Below are 20447 nucleotides of genomic sequence, written 5' to 3' on the forward strand. Positions count from 1 at the left end.
ACCTTCGCCAGCGACTCTGCGTTTTGCACGATCACATGTGTAATGAATACATTCTGTCATCTTTTATATTAGGGATTGCTATTAAAATAATCATAATTAATTTTCATGAAGAATTAAGTAACGTTATTTCACGGTACGGTATCAATTAAAAATCAATGGAGAGGTATGATATAATGGAGACGACCATCGGACAGTCTGAACTGGCTACGGTCATTCTTGGCGATATCGATTTTATTGTGACTGCAAAATATGCCCTCCCGGTCATAAAATCGTCTGAATGACCCTGCCGTGCCTGTGGCGATCTTTGTTTGAAACTCCATTATGACGCTATAAAGAACCATTACTGGTCGCAAAAATCGTAGGTAATGATATTATCACGGGTTTCGGATATCCCCTGTTGGATACATTGTGACAGACAATACAGTTGTATTTCTGCAATTCAAATGCGCGTTTGCGAGACGCGGAGCGACCCTGCCTGATGATTATTATTAATAGCAGGTGCTGTCGAGTTTACGTGTTTCGCAGGTTGCTTCCCAAAGCTTACCACTGGGTGAGGTCTTACACAAGTGGTCTTGTTGTTGTACACTGAAAGATACCAAATTTTAGGCTACTACCAGATCGATTTGATTTATCCGGATAAAAACACCATGACATACGTTCCGTGTAACATCTTGGCGCAGCAACGGCACTACGTGGACTGTGATCGACGAGGCCATATTGCCTTTATAATGACACAATACGGTCAGATAAACAAGCCGAAATTATATAACAATGGACAGCTGGCGGGGAAATCCCATCTTTAGCAATGGCGAGGCTAACGAACAAGATACGCCAGTCATGACCGGCAAAGAAATAATAGCGTTAAGGATCAGCAGCTCCAGGTAAATAAAGGTAATAAAATGTCAGCGCGATTATTTCCACATTGTGGTTTACCCTTTCGTACTCTGTTAACTCATGACTCATGAGGTCAGCGATAGCCCCACTTGACCAATCCATTGGTTCGTATGTAGAAAAGTAGATTTTTCTGTTCACAGTCTTTTCTGGCGTCTCTAGTTATGCCTCTGTGTGATCCACAAAATTTCCTTTAGAAACGTTGCTGATGTCCGCAGCTTTTTCTCCGAAATAAATTTCAAAACCATTATCTAAATGGCTTATGTTACTACTTTCCAGGTAATGATACGCTGCCGAGACAACATTTTCTTTGGACCGATTTTCTTTAAATCGCCACAAATGACCATGTCAAACAGCGCTACCACAATTCTGTTGAATTCAGAATCCAAATCCGACACTGGTGTCTTTGAGATGTTTGGAGTGTCATCAATTTTGTCCTCTAGCGTCATCACCATCACGATTGCATCCATATCTTCGTATTTTAACCCGGTGTGTTGGACAATTTTTATTTTGTAGATGATATCATGTGATCATTTGCTTTTGCGAAAATATGTTCTCGCCACGACTTTGTTCATGCACTCGTAATCTTTCTTTATGTGCGTCATCATCATCTTATTTAGGAAATCTGCACCGTTTGATGTACTTGGTTTCTATGATGGCGTCCACTACCTGTGGATGCAGCTACTAGATGATGATATGATCGAGCCCCGATGGTTTTGGCTAGCCCTGTAGAATCCCTCTCATTGCAGAATTTAAGCACGGAATGGTATTTTCTATGGTGTCTCTCATGTGCTCTTATCGCATGTACCTCAAAGAATCGCGAGACGGTTTTGGATCCTGGTTCTTCAATTTTTCTTAAGTCTCTTCGAGCCAGTATTTGCTCACATTCCGCACGTGATTGATATCTGCATAATTTCCAGTAGTTAATTTTAAAACGTGCTTGTAATCTTTAGCGTATGAGGAGTCCTACAGGTAGGTGTTGTCGAACTACAGCAGGTAAAGCTCTGTAGCGATCCTGATGACTTTGACCATAATATATCAATTCATCGAAGGTACAAATCTGTATCTAACTCAGCCCTAATATAGAAGGTTGGCCCGTGTGCGCATTAAATTAAAACGGCGAGTATGTGTATACGAGCCGAGCACGTAAAATTCAAGTAGAGTTTTTCCGATGGGTGGAGTACAGTTATTAATCACGTCAGTCATATTGTCCCAATTGATACCGTTAAATATCCAAGTGAGAATGTGCTGTGTCCCAATGCTGCGTCCTAGCACCTGAAACTTCCACAAGTTTCCAGAATAAGACGCAAGGAGGAATTGTGAAAAGATAAAATGGATTTTGTAATCCGCAAACAATTCAGACGAAGCCGATATGGAAAATCCAGACTTGTTGCCGGTGTTTTAGACAATTATGGGTACGTGCCCGATATTGCTTATGACACGGCGCATATTAACATACATTGTGGTAGCCACTTCGGTGTTAGCCACAGGCCACATTGACGTTTCTGGTGATGGTGCCTCATATGAGGGCTAATTAGTGTTTCCAAACGTGTTTAGTTGTTAATACAATATCGCCTATGTGTTACCCTTGATGGGCTACGTGGTGAGTAATCCATTCAGAATATGCATGGACATCTACTTTCGTTCCGTTTCCACGGTGATTTTTCGTGTAATATCCGTTTGTTTCGGTTAATCCAGATGGAATGGTCGCACGTGCCAAGATTATAGACCATCGATACTATGGGATTATGCCCGGTATACACTCCAACTCGCCTTGGATTTTGCAAGGTTGTGCCAGAGGAATGTGTGGACATTACGAGATCGTTAGACACCTGACCAGTCATTGATAGTTTTCTGGTCAAGTATGTATCACCTGAAACTCTCTCGCCTGTTTTATCGTATTTGTTAGCGAGTCCCTGTTTGAGGTCTTTCGCATTGAAGTATTGATTGAGAGCCTGTCCGGTTATCGTCGAAATCATGGTGCCTCCAGCCAGTGGAAATTTAGTTTGGGATTATCAAATCACGTGCGACGGGAAAACACAAAACACTCTCCGAGTTAAACAAGTCCTTATGTGATGCAGCTGGCGACAGCAATATCTTTACCATTACCAATCTGGACGAGATTCAGCCGGTGATGGAATTGGTGACGGACGGGCATAAAATTATCGTCTTTTAAAACATTAAAATAGATCGCGATCACATAATTAAAATTTGCGAGTATTATTTGCTGTCGCGATATAAAACATTGTAACAACACTTACTTGGCACAAGTGTACACTGTTGTAGTCGTCATGACGGTGGGTTCGAAGGTCAACCGCCTTTTTACATATTTCTGTGTGTTTTGGAACTGCCTTTTGACAGCAACACTATTCAGCGTGAACAAAAGCGGTAGCCGTGTGGATCAGATATTTCACCATCTTTCGGAGCTATGAACATGACATTTCAAAAGAACTGATATGGACACATTACGGCTCAGTCTTCATGTTAGTAATGTTTGATTTGAAATGGCTTTATATAATTTTTTTGCGCTTTAGTTTCAACCGTGTGGAGAGATGGAGAGATTCAAAATTATATATATATATATATATATATATATATATATATATATATATATATATATATATATATTTGAATAGATTGAAGGATAGATATATAGATAGATAGATAAATATATAGATAAACAGTGGAATGTATAGAGAGATATACAATGGAATAGAGAGATAAATAAATATATATATAGTTAGATAGATAAGTAGGATCAATCAGATAAAGACAGATAGATAAAGATAGAAAGATAGACAGACAGACAGACAATAGATAGATAGATAAGTAGGTAGGTAGGCGGAGCACAGCTATTAGGTAAAAAATCCATTCCTGTAGAATGCTTATTTGAATGGAAAAGTGAGGTATATTTTGCGAGATTTCATCTCCTTCTCTTACATTATAAGCGAACACATGCCATTTTGGATAGTGAGCATGATATGCTGGGTAGTCTAGTATTGCACTTGGGATATTGGAGAAATCCTGTCAGTCATTAAATATTCATGCATGCAAATGAGTTTGGTACAGACAACGGTTTTCTTTGGACACTGTGTTTTTTTTTTATTAAAAATAACTAGTTCCTTTCGCCATTGAGACTTGTGCTACTAGAAATATAGTATTGTGCTATCTGGCTGGTAATTTACATACTTTAACCATTACTAATAATTCATTTCACGTTTCATTTCAGTGCTGCTAATTACATTTTATTTTGTTTACTATTACAATATTTAACTACGATTTGATTTGAGAACACCATTGGTCGCGTTATCAATTTTAGTGGATTGTTTCTATTATTATTATTATTATTGTAGATGTTGTTTGAAACGTAACTACGAATTCGTTATACGTTTATATTTTTAATAGATAAGTTTTGAAATTAAAATGGAAATTAAACCATACATTATATACGCCAGTCACCTTTGTTACCGTCATCAGTTTTCGTGGATTGGTAATAAGATCGCATTGTTTTATTACTGTTTTGTAGTATTATATATACTAAAACTGTTAGTAAGAATTCATTTACTTTTTGTTTGGTTCGTGCAGTTACATTTCTTTCTAAATAGTCCATTTTACATTTAGTTTAGTTATTATGTTTCAAGGACTGATAAAAAAATCATTGAAGAAACCAATATGGTGGCTTTCTACGATATCGCGGGTTTAATAGCTCGATAATTGAAGTTTTCGGTATTTTTTGGCATAGTACCACCTATCATGTAGATATTGTATATGCACTACATGACCATAAGTTACTAGTGCATCATTACCAGTTGATTTCAGGAAAACGAGTGTGTGTGTGTGTGTGTGTGTGTGTGTATTTTTAACGCAGCTTTAACAATTTTCAGTCATATCACTTCGATGTCTACAGAAGCAATAAGCTTCGCACAAACATATATAGACCAAACATGGCAAGATTGTTGGAACTCCTCCACAAAAGGTAAAAAGCACCATGAAACCAAAAAAAACTTAGATAGGAACATACAGCTACCCAAGGGTACCTATTTAGAACAGAAAACCATAAACAGGATAATAACTGGAAAAACTAAACTAGCAAGCAGTTTTGGAAGGTTTATAGGACCCAAACCAGCAACCATTAACTGCTTTAACTGCCACACCACCGAAGATCTACACCACGTATTCAATATATGCCCAAAATATCAACCCGCTCGGAAAATATTTATCAAAAACCAAAAAGAGATTGGATCACCACACACATACCCAGAGTTACTTATGGACTCTAATAAAAATAAACGATCAGGATATAAAAATATAAATCAGTTCATAGACTCAGCAGGACTTAGGAAAAAAATATAATTACTATCCCCACAAAACCAAAAGACCCAGTAACTAGCTAAATAAATTTAGAAGCCACCACATAAAAACCCATAACATATCATTCAATTTTATAAAAGTATTAATAAATAATTCACTTACGAAGCACCTATAAAAAACTAAGGAAACCGCAAAATCGGATGTCCTAGATGTTATTAACGAACCGAGTATTTAGCTAGGATTCCGGTCCTAGATGTCCTTAACGAACCGTGTAATCGGCTAGGACTCCGGTCTCTTGCTAAATAAAGTATAAATAACATTCAATCTCTAAAAACATTAATTAATAAATAACTTAAAGAGGTAATATCTAAAAACTTATAAATAACATAACGTAGGAAACACACCCTAAACACCTCGACTAGTAATACCATAATAACCTTGAAAATCTCTCTTCATACATGATTTCTACTAAGAACCTCTATAAACAGCATAGAACACCCCCCTCCTTTTGGAACATTTTGAAGAAGAAAAAAAAATCGAAAAAAAAAATTTTTGTTTGCGAGAAACACCAGGCAAATGCAACAAGAAACCAGCGATGTAAGGCAAGCAGGACCGTTTCCGAGCTCTCCTTCCCACTAATGACAGCCAACCATTCAACTGTAGGGACCTTCATGGACCCACAGATTGAGGCCAAACTATCAGGGTTCCTTGAATCCATAAAAGCCTGGGGGAGATGGCACCATCACCTTCCCCAGGAACAACTACCAGGCTGCGGTGCATCAGAAAAAAGTGGCACATGCACAACTGTGCGCACACCACTATAATTAAACTCAACAACAACAACAACTTCGATGTCTGCAGTGTGACAGTTTATAGTGATGTCTATAAATGGGACATCATGCTGCAGACATGTAGCATCATGTTCCACCCAGTCACATTATTCTGACATCAGGACAACCAGTCCTAACACTAAACCTTTAATGCTGAATGCCAAGCGAGACAGCACCTAACACCAATTGTATAACTTTATTGTATGATTTGGCTGGGGGTATAAACCGCGACCTCCCGCATCTGAGGTGGAGGCTTTAACCATTAGGCCTCCAGGGCGTTACCACTATTTTAAAGATAAACACATGAATATCACTGTTTCAAAATAATATCTTTACTGCATGTTATAAGATAGAATCAATATCTTCTTAAAATTGCTAACAAATTTGTTAACCACTTTGTCGTCTAGTAATGTCCAGTTATGTTATACAAGAGTTAGATTACATGATTACCTTGCTTGTCAATGACTAGGAGATCGAATCTATGTTAGCAAATAATGTAAAGCATGTTAATGTTGTTGTTTTGTGGTGGCTTTCATATTTAACAGGCATTGACTCGAAATTTATATTGTACATGATTTATTACTTTTCGTTGGAACACCGGACAGTGCTTAAACATTCTGAGGTCGACGTGTACTTTCATGCTCAATTTGATCATCCATATTTATCAACAATCCCAGCACAACTCCCCTCATCATGGGTGGTTACAGATGCATTTCGTTAAATCTCATAATTTTCTGTTGGATCATGGCACAGGTGACAGAATGAGTGTCATTGAAGTGGCATCCATTTTTCAAGTTGATTACATTTTTGTGCAACACATACATTAAGTTCCCAAATTTAAGACAAGGATATGCCATCATAAGAATATTTGTTGGTCTTACTGCGATATCAGGGTAACTCTTTCATAACCTGGAATGTACATGGTATCTGTTTATTGATATTGTTTTCCCCACAGTCATCTGATTTAAAGTGGAAATTAAATCATTGTAATAGAGAAAGAACAACAAATACTTACATAATATCTTGAATGTCATTGCTTTTATTTCGTTGGTTGCCGGCTGCAGACTTTAAGACCTGAAATATCATAGCACGCATGTGTAGTATAGAACAGAAAATAAATGGAAAAGAAAAAGAAACAATTATAATTTTGAATCATTTTAATTCAAAACTGAATTGCCTGATTCTCATAAACTCTATAACATAACAACACAGGTTTTATGATCATTTTTGGTCTGCTTAAATGATAAATATAAGATAAATATACTTTATACAGCTACATCGCTCAAATATGTGTTACCATATAATTTGTAATGATCATCAGTGTCTATATACTCACCGAACTCTGCCCATATCCCATATGTACCAAAATCTGCCCATATCCCATATGTACCAAAATCTATCCAAATCTGCTAAAACAAGAATATTACAACCTTGATTGTAAGCGTATTGAGATTTTACATTCTGATGATCATTAACATCAGAACAGTCTGTGCAGTAATTTGAATGATAACACTTTGTCATTGCTCGTCCTTATCTGGTTACAATAACATTCATTACTGTTATAGTTTAACAAATAATATGTCCATATAAATGTACATTTGCCTGTGTATTATATAATGATTTATATAACTCTTGTGATACTGACCTGGTTAATTCATTCTGTCGTATAATTTTTTTCTCCCACACTAATGGGTCGTCCATAGAGTATGTATGCATGGAGAAAGTAGATAGCTATGTATTTCAGTCGGCTTACAGTAAATGTCTGCCTGAAGTTTGTCAGCAAGTTTGGATTTGGTATCTAATTCATTATTGTTTTCTCTAGAGGTCATTGAATCCATCAGTGCAAGTTACAATTTGCATATGTAAGCATTCCATTTTTCATATGTCCCATGATAATGTTCATGTATGATGTATCGATTTTGTGTGCCCACCCCCGATTATGTATATAATTGTGTTTTTGTGTTGTTTTATTTTATTTTGCTATTTTTTGTTGTTTGCTTTTATTTGGGTTTTGCAATGTTTCAGGCTTTTGCAAGCCCCATCCTGGATGGATTTCATAAACTTTGCAGGAGATGCTTTCAAATCATCCACAGTTTATTACTTTTGCTTAAATTAAACCTATCATAGATTCAATAAATATGCTCTCTCAATCTTCAGTCTCAATGTATATCAATAATAGTATCCATTTATCTATATCCATACCGGGCCAATCAATTAACTGGGCACTATTAACCATGAAGTCCACTGAAAGTGTCACAACTGTTTTCAGTTTGTACATGTGTGATGTTGGGCAGTGGGAAACATTATGGTTTCCATGTATTACCATCACAAACTATTTCAGCTGTCTTCATGACACTCAACACATGGTGAACTCATGGAGAGACTAAGATCCCGTTTAACTCTTGCTTCGCATACTGGTTATAGCAAGAAACATTTAAACATGTTATGAGTGTGATGATGGTGCCAGAAACATCTTTTTTTTTCTTCACTGGCTATCAGTTTCATGGATGGAAAATGATTCGTTTATTACCTTCCACTACACAGCGTTATAATGAATGCACATTTCTTCTCTAGACCTTAATTGACCTTACGCGAGATGATAGATCGCTCCGTCTACCAAATCATGTGACATGACCAACTTTTAACCTTCAACAAACTTGCAACATTTGGCAAAGAATTATGTTTCATTTTAAGTAATATGTTTATTAAAAATTATTTGTATTATTCTTAAAGCTGTAAAATTACAAAGTTGTTTTATTGCAGTAGATAATACTAATGCATGTATTTGTTGTTGATGTTCGTATTGTAATAACCGAACCATTTTATTTCAGTAAATAAAAACCTATTCATGTAAACGGAAATTCGCTGCAAAAGATGATAATGTATTTAGTATATACATTTATCCTTATTAATTTTATCTGGGTTATGTTTATACAGCCTTGGAAGTAAATGAATTAAAAATTAATAACATAATCGTAAATAATTGCTGTTTAGAATTATAATGTTTTGCATAACAATTTGAAAGGTCTACTATATTCGTGAGACGGTATTTTGATCAGTGATGTCTATTGATGTAAACATGTAAATGCATGCTTAATATATTGGACAACAATTATCTAAACCATTGTTTTCTGTGTTTCTTTATTATTACATTTATTATCACCACCCCTCCTTCGGCCTAGCGAGAATGTAAAGAGTCACTCAAATGTCTGAAAGATCGAGACGATAAGTTATTATTTTTAGAACAATCATACATCAAAATGTAATTTTTCAAACTTTAAAATAATACAACCTGGGATTCTTTAGTCCTTCCTATAAATAAATATATCGATCCAAGCCCGACAGTTAGGGGGTTCTCCACACATATTCTAGAAACGTTTAGTTTTACATAGATTTTTCAATTTCAGTTTTTTTTCAAGCCATCGAAGGGACATGCTATCTACATGCGTTTATGCAAACAAACATGTAATTGCCATTAATTGTTTCCATATTCAGCCGATCGTACACGCAACCACAAAAGAGGTCTTTATCCATAGAAGTTGTGACTATGTTTCGGGAAAGGAATAAATCTAATTCCTCCATTTAGACAATCTAGGTATCGACTATCGGAATTACAAGATTCCCACTGCCTTCTTTTCACCCTTATCGATCAAGAAATCAGCAAATCATTGCAAACGTTGTAAATACTTATAATAATCAATTCGCTATTGCCACAAACTGCTTGTCGGAGGAAAATGGTGGACGAAAGCAATGCCTGTAGATGTGTCAAATTTACACTCGCTGATTGGTTAATTGATTAGCATGATTGACAAGTGGCATTAGGTCAATTTATTTTAACAGGTACATTTTAAATTGCAAACTATTAACTTTGCGGTTTTTTTTCTTTCTTCACAAATGAATTGTCTTGCTGTTGTGAATTGTATTACAATAATTCTTTCACTTTATGTTATGCAAAACATATCTGAATCAAATACTTATTAACAACTATGGATATAAAACGATGACTAGGTACACACTAAATAACTTAAAACAATATAATCTAAGCTGCTGACAGTTTTCTTCACATATGTCATTTAAAAAAAAAGATTTATGGTGGAAGCATTTATTCAGTAGCAGGCTGTGATGATAAAAATGATAAAAGTGATGTCATGGCCATTCATTACCTACACTGATGTTACAAATGGTGCCACAAACAAACATCATTCTTCGATTGTATTTACTATAGGACATGTTGCCACGATAGTTCTTAATTTACAATATGACTGTGTGTAGTGGAACAACAGCTGTCTTGCTCACTAATGTTAGTTTCAGTACCATTAATAAGCTGACAGTAGTTGGAATTATAATGATTATTGAGTTGGTGGTAGATGATCTTTTAACTCATATGCGATATTTATTTTTATAACAGTTTATTTGATTTCACAGGTAACGTACAAGGATTAAGCTTCCACCAGCTTCTTTGGGCCATCCATTTAGTACGTACGCAAAAATCTGGCAAAACCTGACCCCTCCACCCCTCCCTGTACACATGCGTACTTTTTTACACCCCCATCTGCTTACGTACGCTTGATGCCACCCCCACCCCCGAATTCTATAGAACGGCCTACATTTAATCCACGCAGAAACGATTAAGGATTAATAATATTAACGTATTTAATAAAACAGATAGTCCACCGACGTTGAATGTCTGGCTCCATCAAAGAAATAACTACGTAATTTTAAAAAGTTTGTCTTGCGTGAGCTAAAATTCAAACGCCGACTGTACCCAATAGAACAGGTTATGTACTAGACACATTATTATCGAGGTTTCACGTACATTATCAGTAGACCCCACCATACGCAAGCGTATGCATTTGGTTTACCACCCCCTTCCCCTCCATTCGTACGTACTAAATGGACAGCCACTTTCCAAATCTCCACTTTTTGTAAAAGCCAAAAGTTACTTTCACATTTCAGTCATGAATTATGCCAATATTTTTAAGTCTCATAAAAAGACAAGTTGCCCTGGTCAGCCAATAGACTGAGTGACAGTGAATCCTCCTTTGACATTTGACACGTACTGCTTTAATGTCGTGGTTTAGTATCACATGCCAATTGAGTTTGAAATGTACTGAAAATATTGCATGCATTGACAACCCATTTACTGGTAATGGCAAATGCTTTGAGGACACTAATGTCTATCAGTATGATGCTTTGACATATCACTGTAAATGTAGTCGGTAACCTATATCACTGTAAACGTAGTCGGTAACCTTAGCAGAATTCTGTTACCTCTTATTTTATTGAAATACATTTTCATCGGTTCTTTAAAATAGTGATACACTTCTAAGATGTCATCCATACAGTAGGTACACAAGGAGTTGGTGGGTGAGGGGTCTTGCAAAATTGTGCACTTGCATAATAATACATTTTATGACTATTTAGAAAATCTGCCATAAGAAGGTCGGATTGGTACATACCTACAGTGTAAAGAACATTAAAGTAAAATGACAGTGAAACAAATAATCTTTAAATTTCAATAATGTGTTTATAATGTGTCATTATGCTTTATTATTACAATAATCGATGACATTTTTGTAGGACATTGATAATGAACATTTTGTGGCAACATAAGTTTGAGTCATGGTAAAACTATAAATTTATTTATACCACATACATCCGAAAAACATGGCTTTTAAAGTGTTGGTATAAAGCAATTTTGATGTACCAGCAAACCTTGTTTCCTGTTAATAAAACAATTTTACATCTTGTGGTATAACATTGATACAGCGTACATACTTTACATCTATCTATCTATCTATCTATCTATCTATCTATCTATGAAGTTTTTATTTTTCTGCATGAGTTTCAGAAACATAGATAGCACACAAAAAATATATAAGGTATCATAATCATGAGACCGGTTAATTACTTACTGAAAGTTTTTTTTTCTTCCAGATCCAGTGCTGAGTGTCATTCCTATGATTGAGAGGAACTGTGTTATTCTCCACTGAAAGCCATGTACAGTAGCTGCTACAGATTGCAGATTTACACAGTGAATGTGACCTCTGCTAAGTGTTGTAGTACAAGCATAAATCTTCAGTCCTGAACAGCATTAACTTTTAAGACTCACCAATTATTAGTACATAAATATCCGTATTAGCTAATTCATTGTACATTAATATTCAAAAGAGTGAATTTCTCATCACACTTGCTTATGTTCCTATGCTTTCACTCACAATAAAGCAATACAGTGTGATCCTGCTATAACAATGTAGTTGGGGTCCATAGAACCTAACTGTGTTATACATCAAACCATGTTATAACCAACCAAGTCAGTTACCTAAACAAAATGATGCATTTTGCCTAAACTATGGTGGGCTGTTAGGGTTATAAAAGCTCGCGCAAAAAGGTGCGCTTTTGAATATATGAAGACAAACTATATGGTTTCAAAAGACTGGACATTTAGCTTGCGTTTCATGCCACTTTCGGTAGCGATTGTAAGCATACTTTTTCATGCCTTAAAAGGAATTAGCTTTCGTTTGGTCAGTTGTAGGAGTTACTTACGTTTCCTACCTTGAAAAGTTTGTTGATTGTAGCTAGTCTCGTTATCGCAGATAGAACAACAATTAGATCTGTTTTAGGGAGTTGTTTCCCGTGACATTTCTGGTGGCGAAGTAATGCTGCCTTCCACTCATGCATCATAATTGCTTTTTTTTAAAAAAAAAAACGGCCAACACAGATCAGTACACAGGTGTTCCGTTCTGTTCTGACACTGATTACTACGGAAAATACGAGTGTTCTGAAGGATTTAAGCCTATGAGTGAAAAGAAAAGCAATTTTAATTTTACCTTCCGCTTACAGAGGTCAGTAAAAATAAAAATATTAACTACTAGCGAGCGGTCGATAATTCAACACTATTTCTTCCAAAACATCCATTATGATATAGTTCCTTGTTCGGTTTATATCCGCTACCAAAGATGTTTTAAGAAAAAGGTGACGAGATCTCATGGCACATACAGAACTCAGACCAGATGTCAGAATAAGCAGATTATAATATAACAATGCACTGTTAAGATGGTTTGTCGATATGAACAAATAATCTGTTTATCTAAAATAGATAAATTCCGGTTCAGTTTATTTCAAGTTTGCGGCTTCCTTTCATGATGCATTTCATTTTCTTCACTCGAAACCCAATGTTGCATATACAACTTTAAACTATCGATAATATCGGGGTGGGGGTGAACTCACCAGATGGTGTATTTTGTTGCCAGTAAGGAATATAAACCACAATTTGCGACACTGGTGAATCCCAGCGTGATTCCTGAAAAACAAAATGTACCCGTTATTGTTTGGTACTTTAAAAAAAAAACTTTATACATGTTACTTTTCTTACTTTTAAAAAAAGAAATTAAAATAAAAATGTTCATGTATGAGAAAAGTACATGTATATTAAATTTCGGGAGCCATGCCACAGCCATGTCATATCAAATTCGTGTTACAACTGCGCACGCTATGGCGGGGTCACACTGTCTGTTTACTAAGGTTATATTATTGCTTTATTGTAAGAGCAATTAATAGATAATAATTATGTAATGTAAGAGTAAAGATGTCAAACTGTTAGGAAAGCTGAGCTGGATACCCATCAGTCCTAATGGTCAGTTAGCTGTGAACCAGATTAAAGGAAAATTACATTAAATATGAACTGAAACGTTTTGTTTTAAGTCCATACGTGCCAACCACTTACTTAGTGGACTGTCACACAACAACTGCTTTGAAGTTTTCTCAGTGTAACTATTAATATACTATGTTGGGCTTGCAACAGAAAACACCATTGTACGAAAGAGGTCATAGCTGGGATCCCACTAGCAGCGAGATGCAATCGAAAGGTGTAAACTTGTTTTCTTTAGCGGGTAATGAGAATGGTAATACTTACACCTACCTCTTTGCATCTCAAATTTCCACAAAATGTACTTGCTTAGGTCTGCAAATTCAAATGACATGTCATTCAAACGTTATACATACCGAAACTGTACTGGAATTGTGAGTACACGTACAGCTGAAATCCAGTCTCCTTACCGCATTGAATAAACTAAATAATCTAGTTCATCATAGTCAGAAATGCAGAATTTAGTTGGATCAAGATAAAAACACAATCCATCAATTGCAGACCAAAAGGGAAGTTGTTGCAATGCGTATGTATTCACAATATGATTCTAAATTTCAATTCTATGTAGACCAAACCGACAATTCTGTTTGAAGTTACAGTCGAGCAAGTTCAAAGGTTGCTGGGCGGTACTATGTGCGCGTTAATATTGTTGTTGTGTATTTATGAATTAACGGTTGTGTATTAATTTTGGAATACAGCATAATTCAATTACCATTTTTTCTCTAGTGATTTTTTTTTTGTTCCTCTTAGTGATTTGTTATAACTAAGCCTATGGAGGAATAAGTTCGTGCAGTATTAATCCGAAAAAAAAACATGCAGTAAACTATAGGTATTGTTTGTTTAAGTTTACTATATGTTTACTCATTTTCTTTTGATACCTACATTATATGTTTAATACATGTATGTCTTTGTAAATTTATAATCAAAATATGAGTTTGTTTTCATGAAAGAGATTTGGTTAACTCAAGAAATCATTCAATTTTTCAAATATCTAAAAAAAAGTTGTGCTTTTCAATTTTACTCACCCCTTTCTCAGACTGGGTCGAGGGTGTATGTATAAAACCTTAATTGTGATTTAAAAAAACACAAACGCCGAAAATTCTGTGCAACTAGTTTCGCATTTAATTTATACTTCTTCAGGCACAAAATGTTTTGAAAGAAACGGATGACGTCTTTTATTTTAAAACAACAATTACGTCATTATGTAACGTCATAAATGATATGCATCATCATAACAATTATATATATATATATATATATATATATATATATATATATATATATATATATATATATATGACATGATCTAAGAGATACACGAGTCTCTATCGAAACTTGAATTAGTCAAATAATAAAATAAAATAGAGACAAACAGTCATACATATAATTATATTGTTATAAAGGATATACAATATATCAGTTTAAGTTATACAATTTTATATAGTGCATTGGCATTAAGTCCATTAGGATACAACTTATCTAACTTATGAATCAAATAAGTTTCTTTAATGAGTCTGTTCATGTCACCATGCACAATATCTATTGGCATGAAAGAAAAATCGAGTAGAGAGTGATTATTGGTGTTTAAGTGTGTTGAAATATTATATATATATATATATATATATATATATATATATATATATATATATATATATGTGTGTGTGTGTGTGTGTGTGTGTGTTTGTGTGTGTGTGTGTGTGCACCAGCTAAAATGATGCAATGTTTGTTGATTTTGAAAACGAGTTCAGAAGTACGGTAAATGTTACAGATAGATCGAATTTACTAAATCTTAAGTTGAGTGTTCGATGGATCAGACCCTAAGACAATTCTTTGAGTCCATCTAAACACGTGCTTATAAATACTGCAGTAATCTATCACTTTAATCTTTCATTGATATTGAAGTGGGACTGAAATGTTGAACTTTGCCTCGCGATATGGCAAATTGCACTTTCATAATTTGTATAAAATTGTGTTATAAGAAATCTAATTTACCATTCAGTTGCGATTGCAATTAAAAATTTAAAAAAAAAAATTGTTCAATTTTAAGTTTATGCACGTTACTTTTTAAAAAGGACAATTCCTTTATTTATCCCAGCGTAACGTTGAACAAAACCAAGTTTTTATACCTATGTCGGAATATATATTTACGTTCATCCGGTTTTTCGAAGGAATTTGATGATGATAAGGGATATATAGCAGATAAATAAAAAGTAAGCTGGGTAATTCGATAAGTTGAAATATAACGGTGCTGATTTTGTGTTCTTTTTATGAAAGGGTCTTATTTTAAAAAAGTAAGTTTATCCTTGATTCTTCCAATTAAGCTTTAATTGCTCTGTCTGTCTCTGTTTTTCTCTATGTCTCTAACTCTATCTCTCTCTCTAAAATCACAAAAGAACACAAACAAATTTGTGTACCAGATGTTGATCAGAAATTCATTTAATCACTCGATCTATATTTTATAAAGTTATTTTAAATTTCCTAAGGTCACTCTTTAACATTAAAAAAGTCAAATATTATTTCTTTCAGCGGTGTTAATACACTTTCGTAAATAGATTAAGTATTATTGATTGACGGTAATCGTATTACCTGACTTTAAGGATTCTTTGAACAACTGAAAATTCACCTCTTCAGTTTCCTTTCAGTCATTTAACTTTACACTACTCTCCCAGCTGGTACAAGTAAGTTTGGGTCCACCATTTGCAAACCTCACATTAGTGTGTTCCGAGTGTTCATTGGTCCATGTCCCTAATGTTGGTCTTCCATGTGTGGATGATAGTTTCCAGGGCTATCGATGTACATGCATCTGTCAGTGACAAAGAGTCTATCTCCTAAATGTTTTAGCAACAAATAAAACTTTAAAAAGAATTGGCTGTTACGTAAGCAGCAATAGTAACATTTTCAATTTGCTCACAGGATCACCGCAATCAAAAGTATTCAGAAACTTTTGTTATATGCCCATAATGTGCAAATTAAAAGTGTTTAACAAGTAAGATCATATTGTTTATTCATAGGGTAACGTTTGTTAATGTAACCAAGTATTCTCATGTAGGAGCCAGTTACTGCATATTCCTCCCTGGTGAATATCTGTATCTCTATCTCTCTCTCTCTCGCTATAGCGAGATACCACTCCTGGAACTAGACAGCAAGATAAGCTACATATTTGTAACGGTGTGTATCACATTGATCAAAATCATAAAATGCAAAACACGGTCTAGATCAAACTAACATCATCCAACATACTGCGAAGAGGTTTCGACTTGTACAAGTCTGACATAAACTAGAATACATATATAATGCACAAATTACAGCTACATTTGACATTGGTTTCTATATACATTATACTCTGCACATTATGATTGGCACCACCAGCACTGAACCATCCATCGACCCGGTTTGTGGAATTTGTTCCGGAACCTTTCTAGATATATTTTATTTTTCCAATAATATGTTATATAGCTAGGGACTGGATAATCACCAAGTTTACTTAGTCTCAATAGCAATCGTGTGAGGTACTAGGCTATGCTTTACATTAATATGCATGGATATGTCATTCAACTGTTTCAACAGCTAGGCTATGCTTTACATTAATATGCATGGATATGTCATTCAACTGTTTCAACAGCTAGGCTATGCTTTACATTAATATGCATGGATATGTCATTCAACTGTTTCAACAGCTAGGCTATGCTTTACATTAATATGCATGGATATGTCATTCAGCTGTTTCAACAGCTAGGCTATGCTTTACATTAATATGCATGGGTATGTCATTCAGCTGTTTCAACAGTTGATTTCACACTTTTGCTTTATACAGCAAATTATTTTTAGACTATGAATTGTCTTTTATTCATATCAGCACTTAATGAATTTTACATGCGTGACATATAATGTAAAAGAAAACAACATCAAAGGTCATTGCAATAATCAACATATTTCTCTCCAAACTAAAATGCAGTTTTCAATTAAAATAAAAGTTTGTTTAGAAGACGCAGAACTTAACATCAGACGGAGAGGAACATGATACAGTCATACAAAGTTAAAGCTTTCAACGCTTTATATTGACTGCAAATACATGATGTCACAATCCCCTAAGTTTATGTACAAAGGTAAGTCTACCCATCCTCTCTGTAATATAAACATAACAATTTCCTCAGTCATATAGTGAATAAACTTAAGGCAAGCAGAGAGGCTGTCAACAAATATAGTGCACCACAGCTCCGCAACTATTTAGAGGGCAGATTCGCATTTTGGGAAAAAGCAGAAAATGCCGAAGAAATTGTTTTTATAAGAAGTCAGAGAGAGAGAGTCCAAAAATATGTGGATAACGTGTAATTAAAAGAAACATGCAGCATATATTAAAGGAGACAAAAGAGAAAGAAAAAAAATCAAAAAAGATAAAATTGACAAGAGCACAATTCTTTTGCTTTACCTTAGGCAAATATGTGGAGGCTTTGTCCTATTGCTCCAGGGACAGTTCTAAGCCACATATGACAGTGAGTCTTACGCAAGAAACAAACTTTAATTTGAAGCAATGTGCATTCCCATCTAAAATAAACGGTTAAAGAATTTTAATCACGTGGATAAATGTAATGTTTGTTGATCATACACATGAAATTTTAATAATAAGCTTCACTTTGTTACAAAAGATAAACGATAAAAAAGAAATTAAAGCTAAAATCTGTATTAAGTTTCAAACCTTTTCGTCTTTGCTGTGAGAAATTTGTATTAAGTTATTATAACATTGCCGTCCAGGGCTGATGTAATATTTGACACTAAAGTTTCTGATTTCTTGAAATGTCATCTGTGCAGGGCCGGCGCCAGATTTTCTGGCGCCCTAGGCAAGGTTAGATTCTGGCCCCCCGCCCCCCCCCCCCCCGAAAATATCAATTTCAGCCTGGTGTTTAGGTCAGACTGAATCTACCCGATTATTTGTCCCTGTATGAAATAAACCAGGATAAAAAACGACCCTCAATAAAACTGAAATTTATTTATTTATTTTTCAAAACTGTTGTTGATTTGGAGAAATGCGCCCCCTTGAAATCAGCGCCCTAGGCGGCTGCCTAGTTTGCCTATATGGTAGCGCCGGCCCTGCATCTATGATGTAAGGGAGAGAACTCAATACAATAACTACGGTGTAGTACTGTTTTATTATTTTCTCTACTATATTATGCACATAATATAAATTAGTTCATGGAACTGTAAATTAACGTGTACGTAGGTAAATTCTCCAAAATTAAGTAGTAAAAAGTGAGTTCCTATCATTCTGGCTCATGTTAGTATGCACGTAGGTGATAACTTAATGTTCATCCAAATGCACGTGATACAAATGCATTTCTGGATTCCTTCGATGAGACCCAAATTTTAAAGAATAGTGTGGATTTGTAGAGACGGAATAAACAATATGTGGCTAGTTATTTTACCGCTCAAAATGGCTTTGACATCCTTGAGGAAATTCTAAAAGAAACAGCTGCACAGAAATTAAAGGAATTAATTAAATGTCAAAAAGAAATTGTATCAATTGAAATTTTAAAAAAAATAAGGTTATAAATGGGCGTATGTAATGGTCAGGGGGAACTGATGACTTAAATAAATTGCCGTTGTCGGATGGTATTCCATCTATTTCTCCAAAATCGAATGCAAAAGACGTTATCTTTATTAAATGCAACAAGAAAGTAAAAAACAAAATTACAAAAAGTGGTAATTGTTGCATGACAATGGAAAAAAAAAACGTTTTAAGGAAGCTCATATCTATCAAGAATTGCCTAATGCTACTCATACCATCGTTTAATATTTTGTTCTCCGTTAACTTTGCATTGTCAGAATTGTTCAGTATTTTATGTTATTATATGCTCATTTTTTCCTCCGTTAACTTTACATTGTCAGAATCGTTCAGTATTACCCGATACTGAACTCGCGCGCCAATACACATATAGCATTCATGTGCATAAGGGAACTACTTTCGATTGTAAACAAACAATGGACGCAGACGAAAGTACTTTTGATTTGTAAACAAATCATGTACGCTCGCGTAAGAGGCGTTTTACGTTGTGGTTGTTTAAATTTGTTTCTGAGTGAACTACAATGTTTCGGATTTAGGCTAGCTACAGTATACAACAGACACAAGAAAGGGTCCTTACAAATAACGTACAAGTGACAAGTCATATACTGTCTTCTTTAGCTGGTGATAATAATTTTGGCAGCAAAATATACTTACAGTTTTACATCCTGAATTTCCTCAAAATGTACTTTCCTAGTTCTGCAAATCCGAATTACATGAACCATGTCATTGTACTTTCTTAGTTCTGCAAATCCGAATTATATGAGCCATGTCATAGGTTCTCAATCTTGATTACACATTTCGAAATTGTACTGTAATTTCGATGATAAGTGCAATTATATCCTTCTTACTGCACTCAAAATGAAATAAGGATTTAATTCCATAGCATTTTTTTTCTTGATAATTGCAATTGAAAGACTTCATATTTTTCCCACATTATGATTTCAATCATTTAAAGACAGAAACAGAAACACATTTGCAGATGTCAACACGCGTCTCCCTCGGTTCTTCAATCCCATGTATTTCATGTGGAATTGTCATATATAAATCCAGTCCATAATCACGAAATTTCATTGAATCGAAAAAATATCAAAATCAATTAATTCCAGATCAAATGGAAAAGTTGTTGCAATGCGCATTCATTCACAATATGACTCAAAATTTCAATTTTAACTAGACACGCCATTTTCTTTCGAAAGTTATGTCGAGC

The 20447-nt window shown here is 34.9% G+C and overlaps 1 protein-coding gene across 5 annotated transcripts in view; it reads right to left on the reverse strand.

Annotated features, from left to right (window-relative positions):
• Positions 1-20447, reverse strand: part of LOC149779149 (uncharacterized) — a 41386-nt gene that overhangs the window by 16217 nt on the left and 4722 nt on the right. For 2 of the 5 annotated variants that reach the window (XM_089939706.1, XM_089939707.1), the window contains exons 3-7: positions 18110-18225; positions 16267-16483; positions 13263-13335; positions 11948-11990; positions 7048-7106 (exon numbers count right to left, since the gene is read on the reverse strand). In XM_089939706.1, the coding sequence (XP_089795832.1) occupies positions 7048-7066 (19 nt within the window). In that variant the 5' untranslated portion in view covers positions 7067-7106; positions 11948-11990; positions 13263-13335; positions 16267-16483; positions 18110-18225. Of the gene's footprint in view, positions 1-7047; positions 10521-11947; positions 13481-16266; positions 16484-18109; positions 18226-20447 lie in introns of those variants that run through there. The other 3 variants (XM_089939708.1, XM_089939710.1, XM_089939709.1) reach the window with 3 other exon arrangements.

Source organism: Sinohyriopsis cumingii, chromosome 17 (genome assembly GCF_028554795.1).
Source record: "Sinohyriopsis cumingii isolate HCF-2022 chromosome 17, ASM2855479v2, whole genome shotgun sequence".
Taxonomy (NCBI): Eukaryota; Metazoa; Mollusca; class Bivalvia; order Unionida; family Unionidae; genus Sinohyriopsis; species Sinohyriopsis cumingii.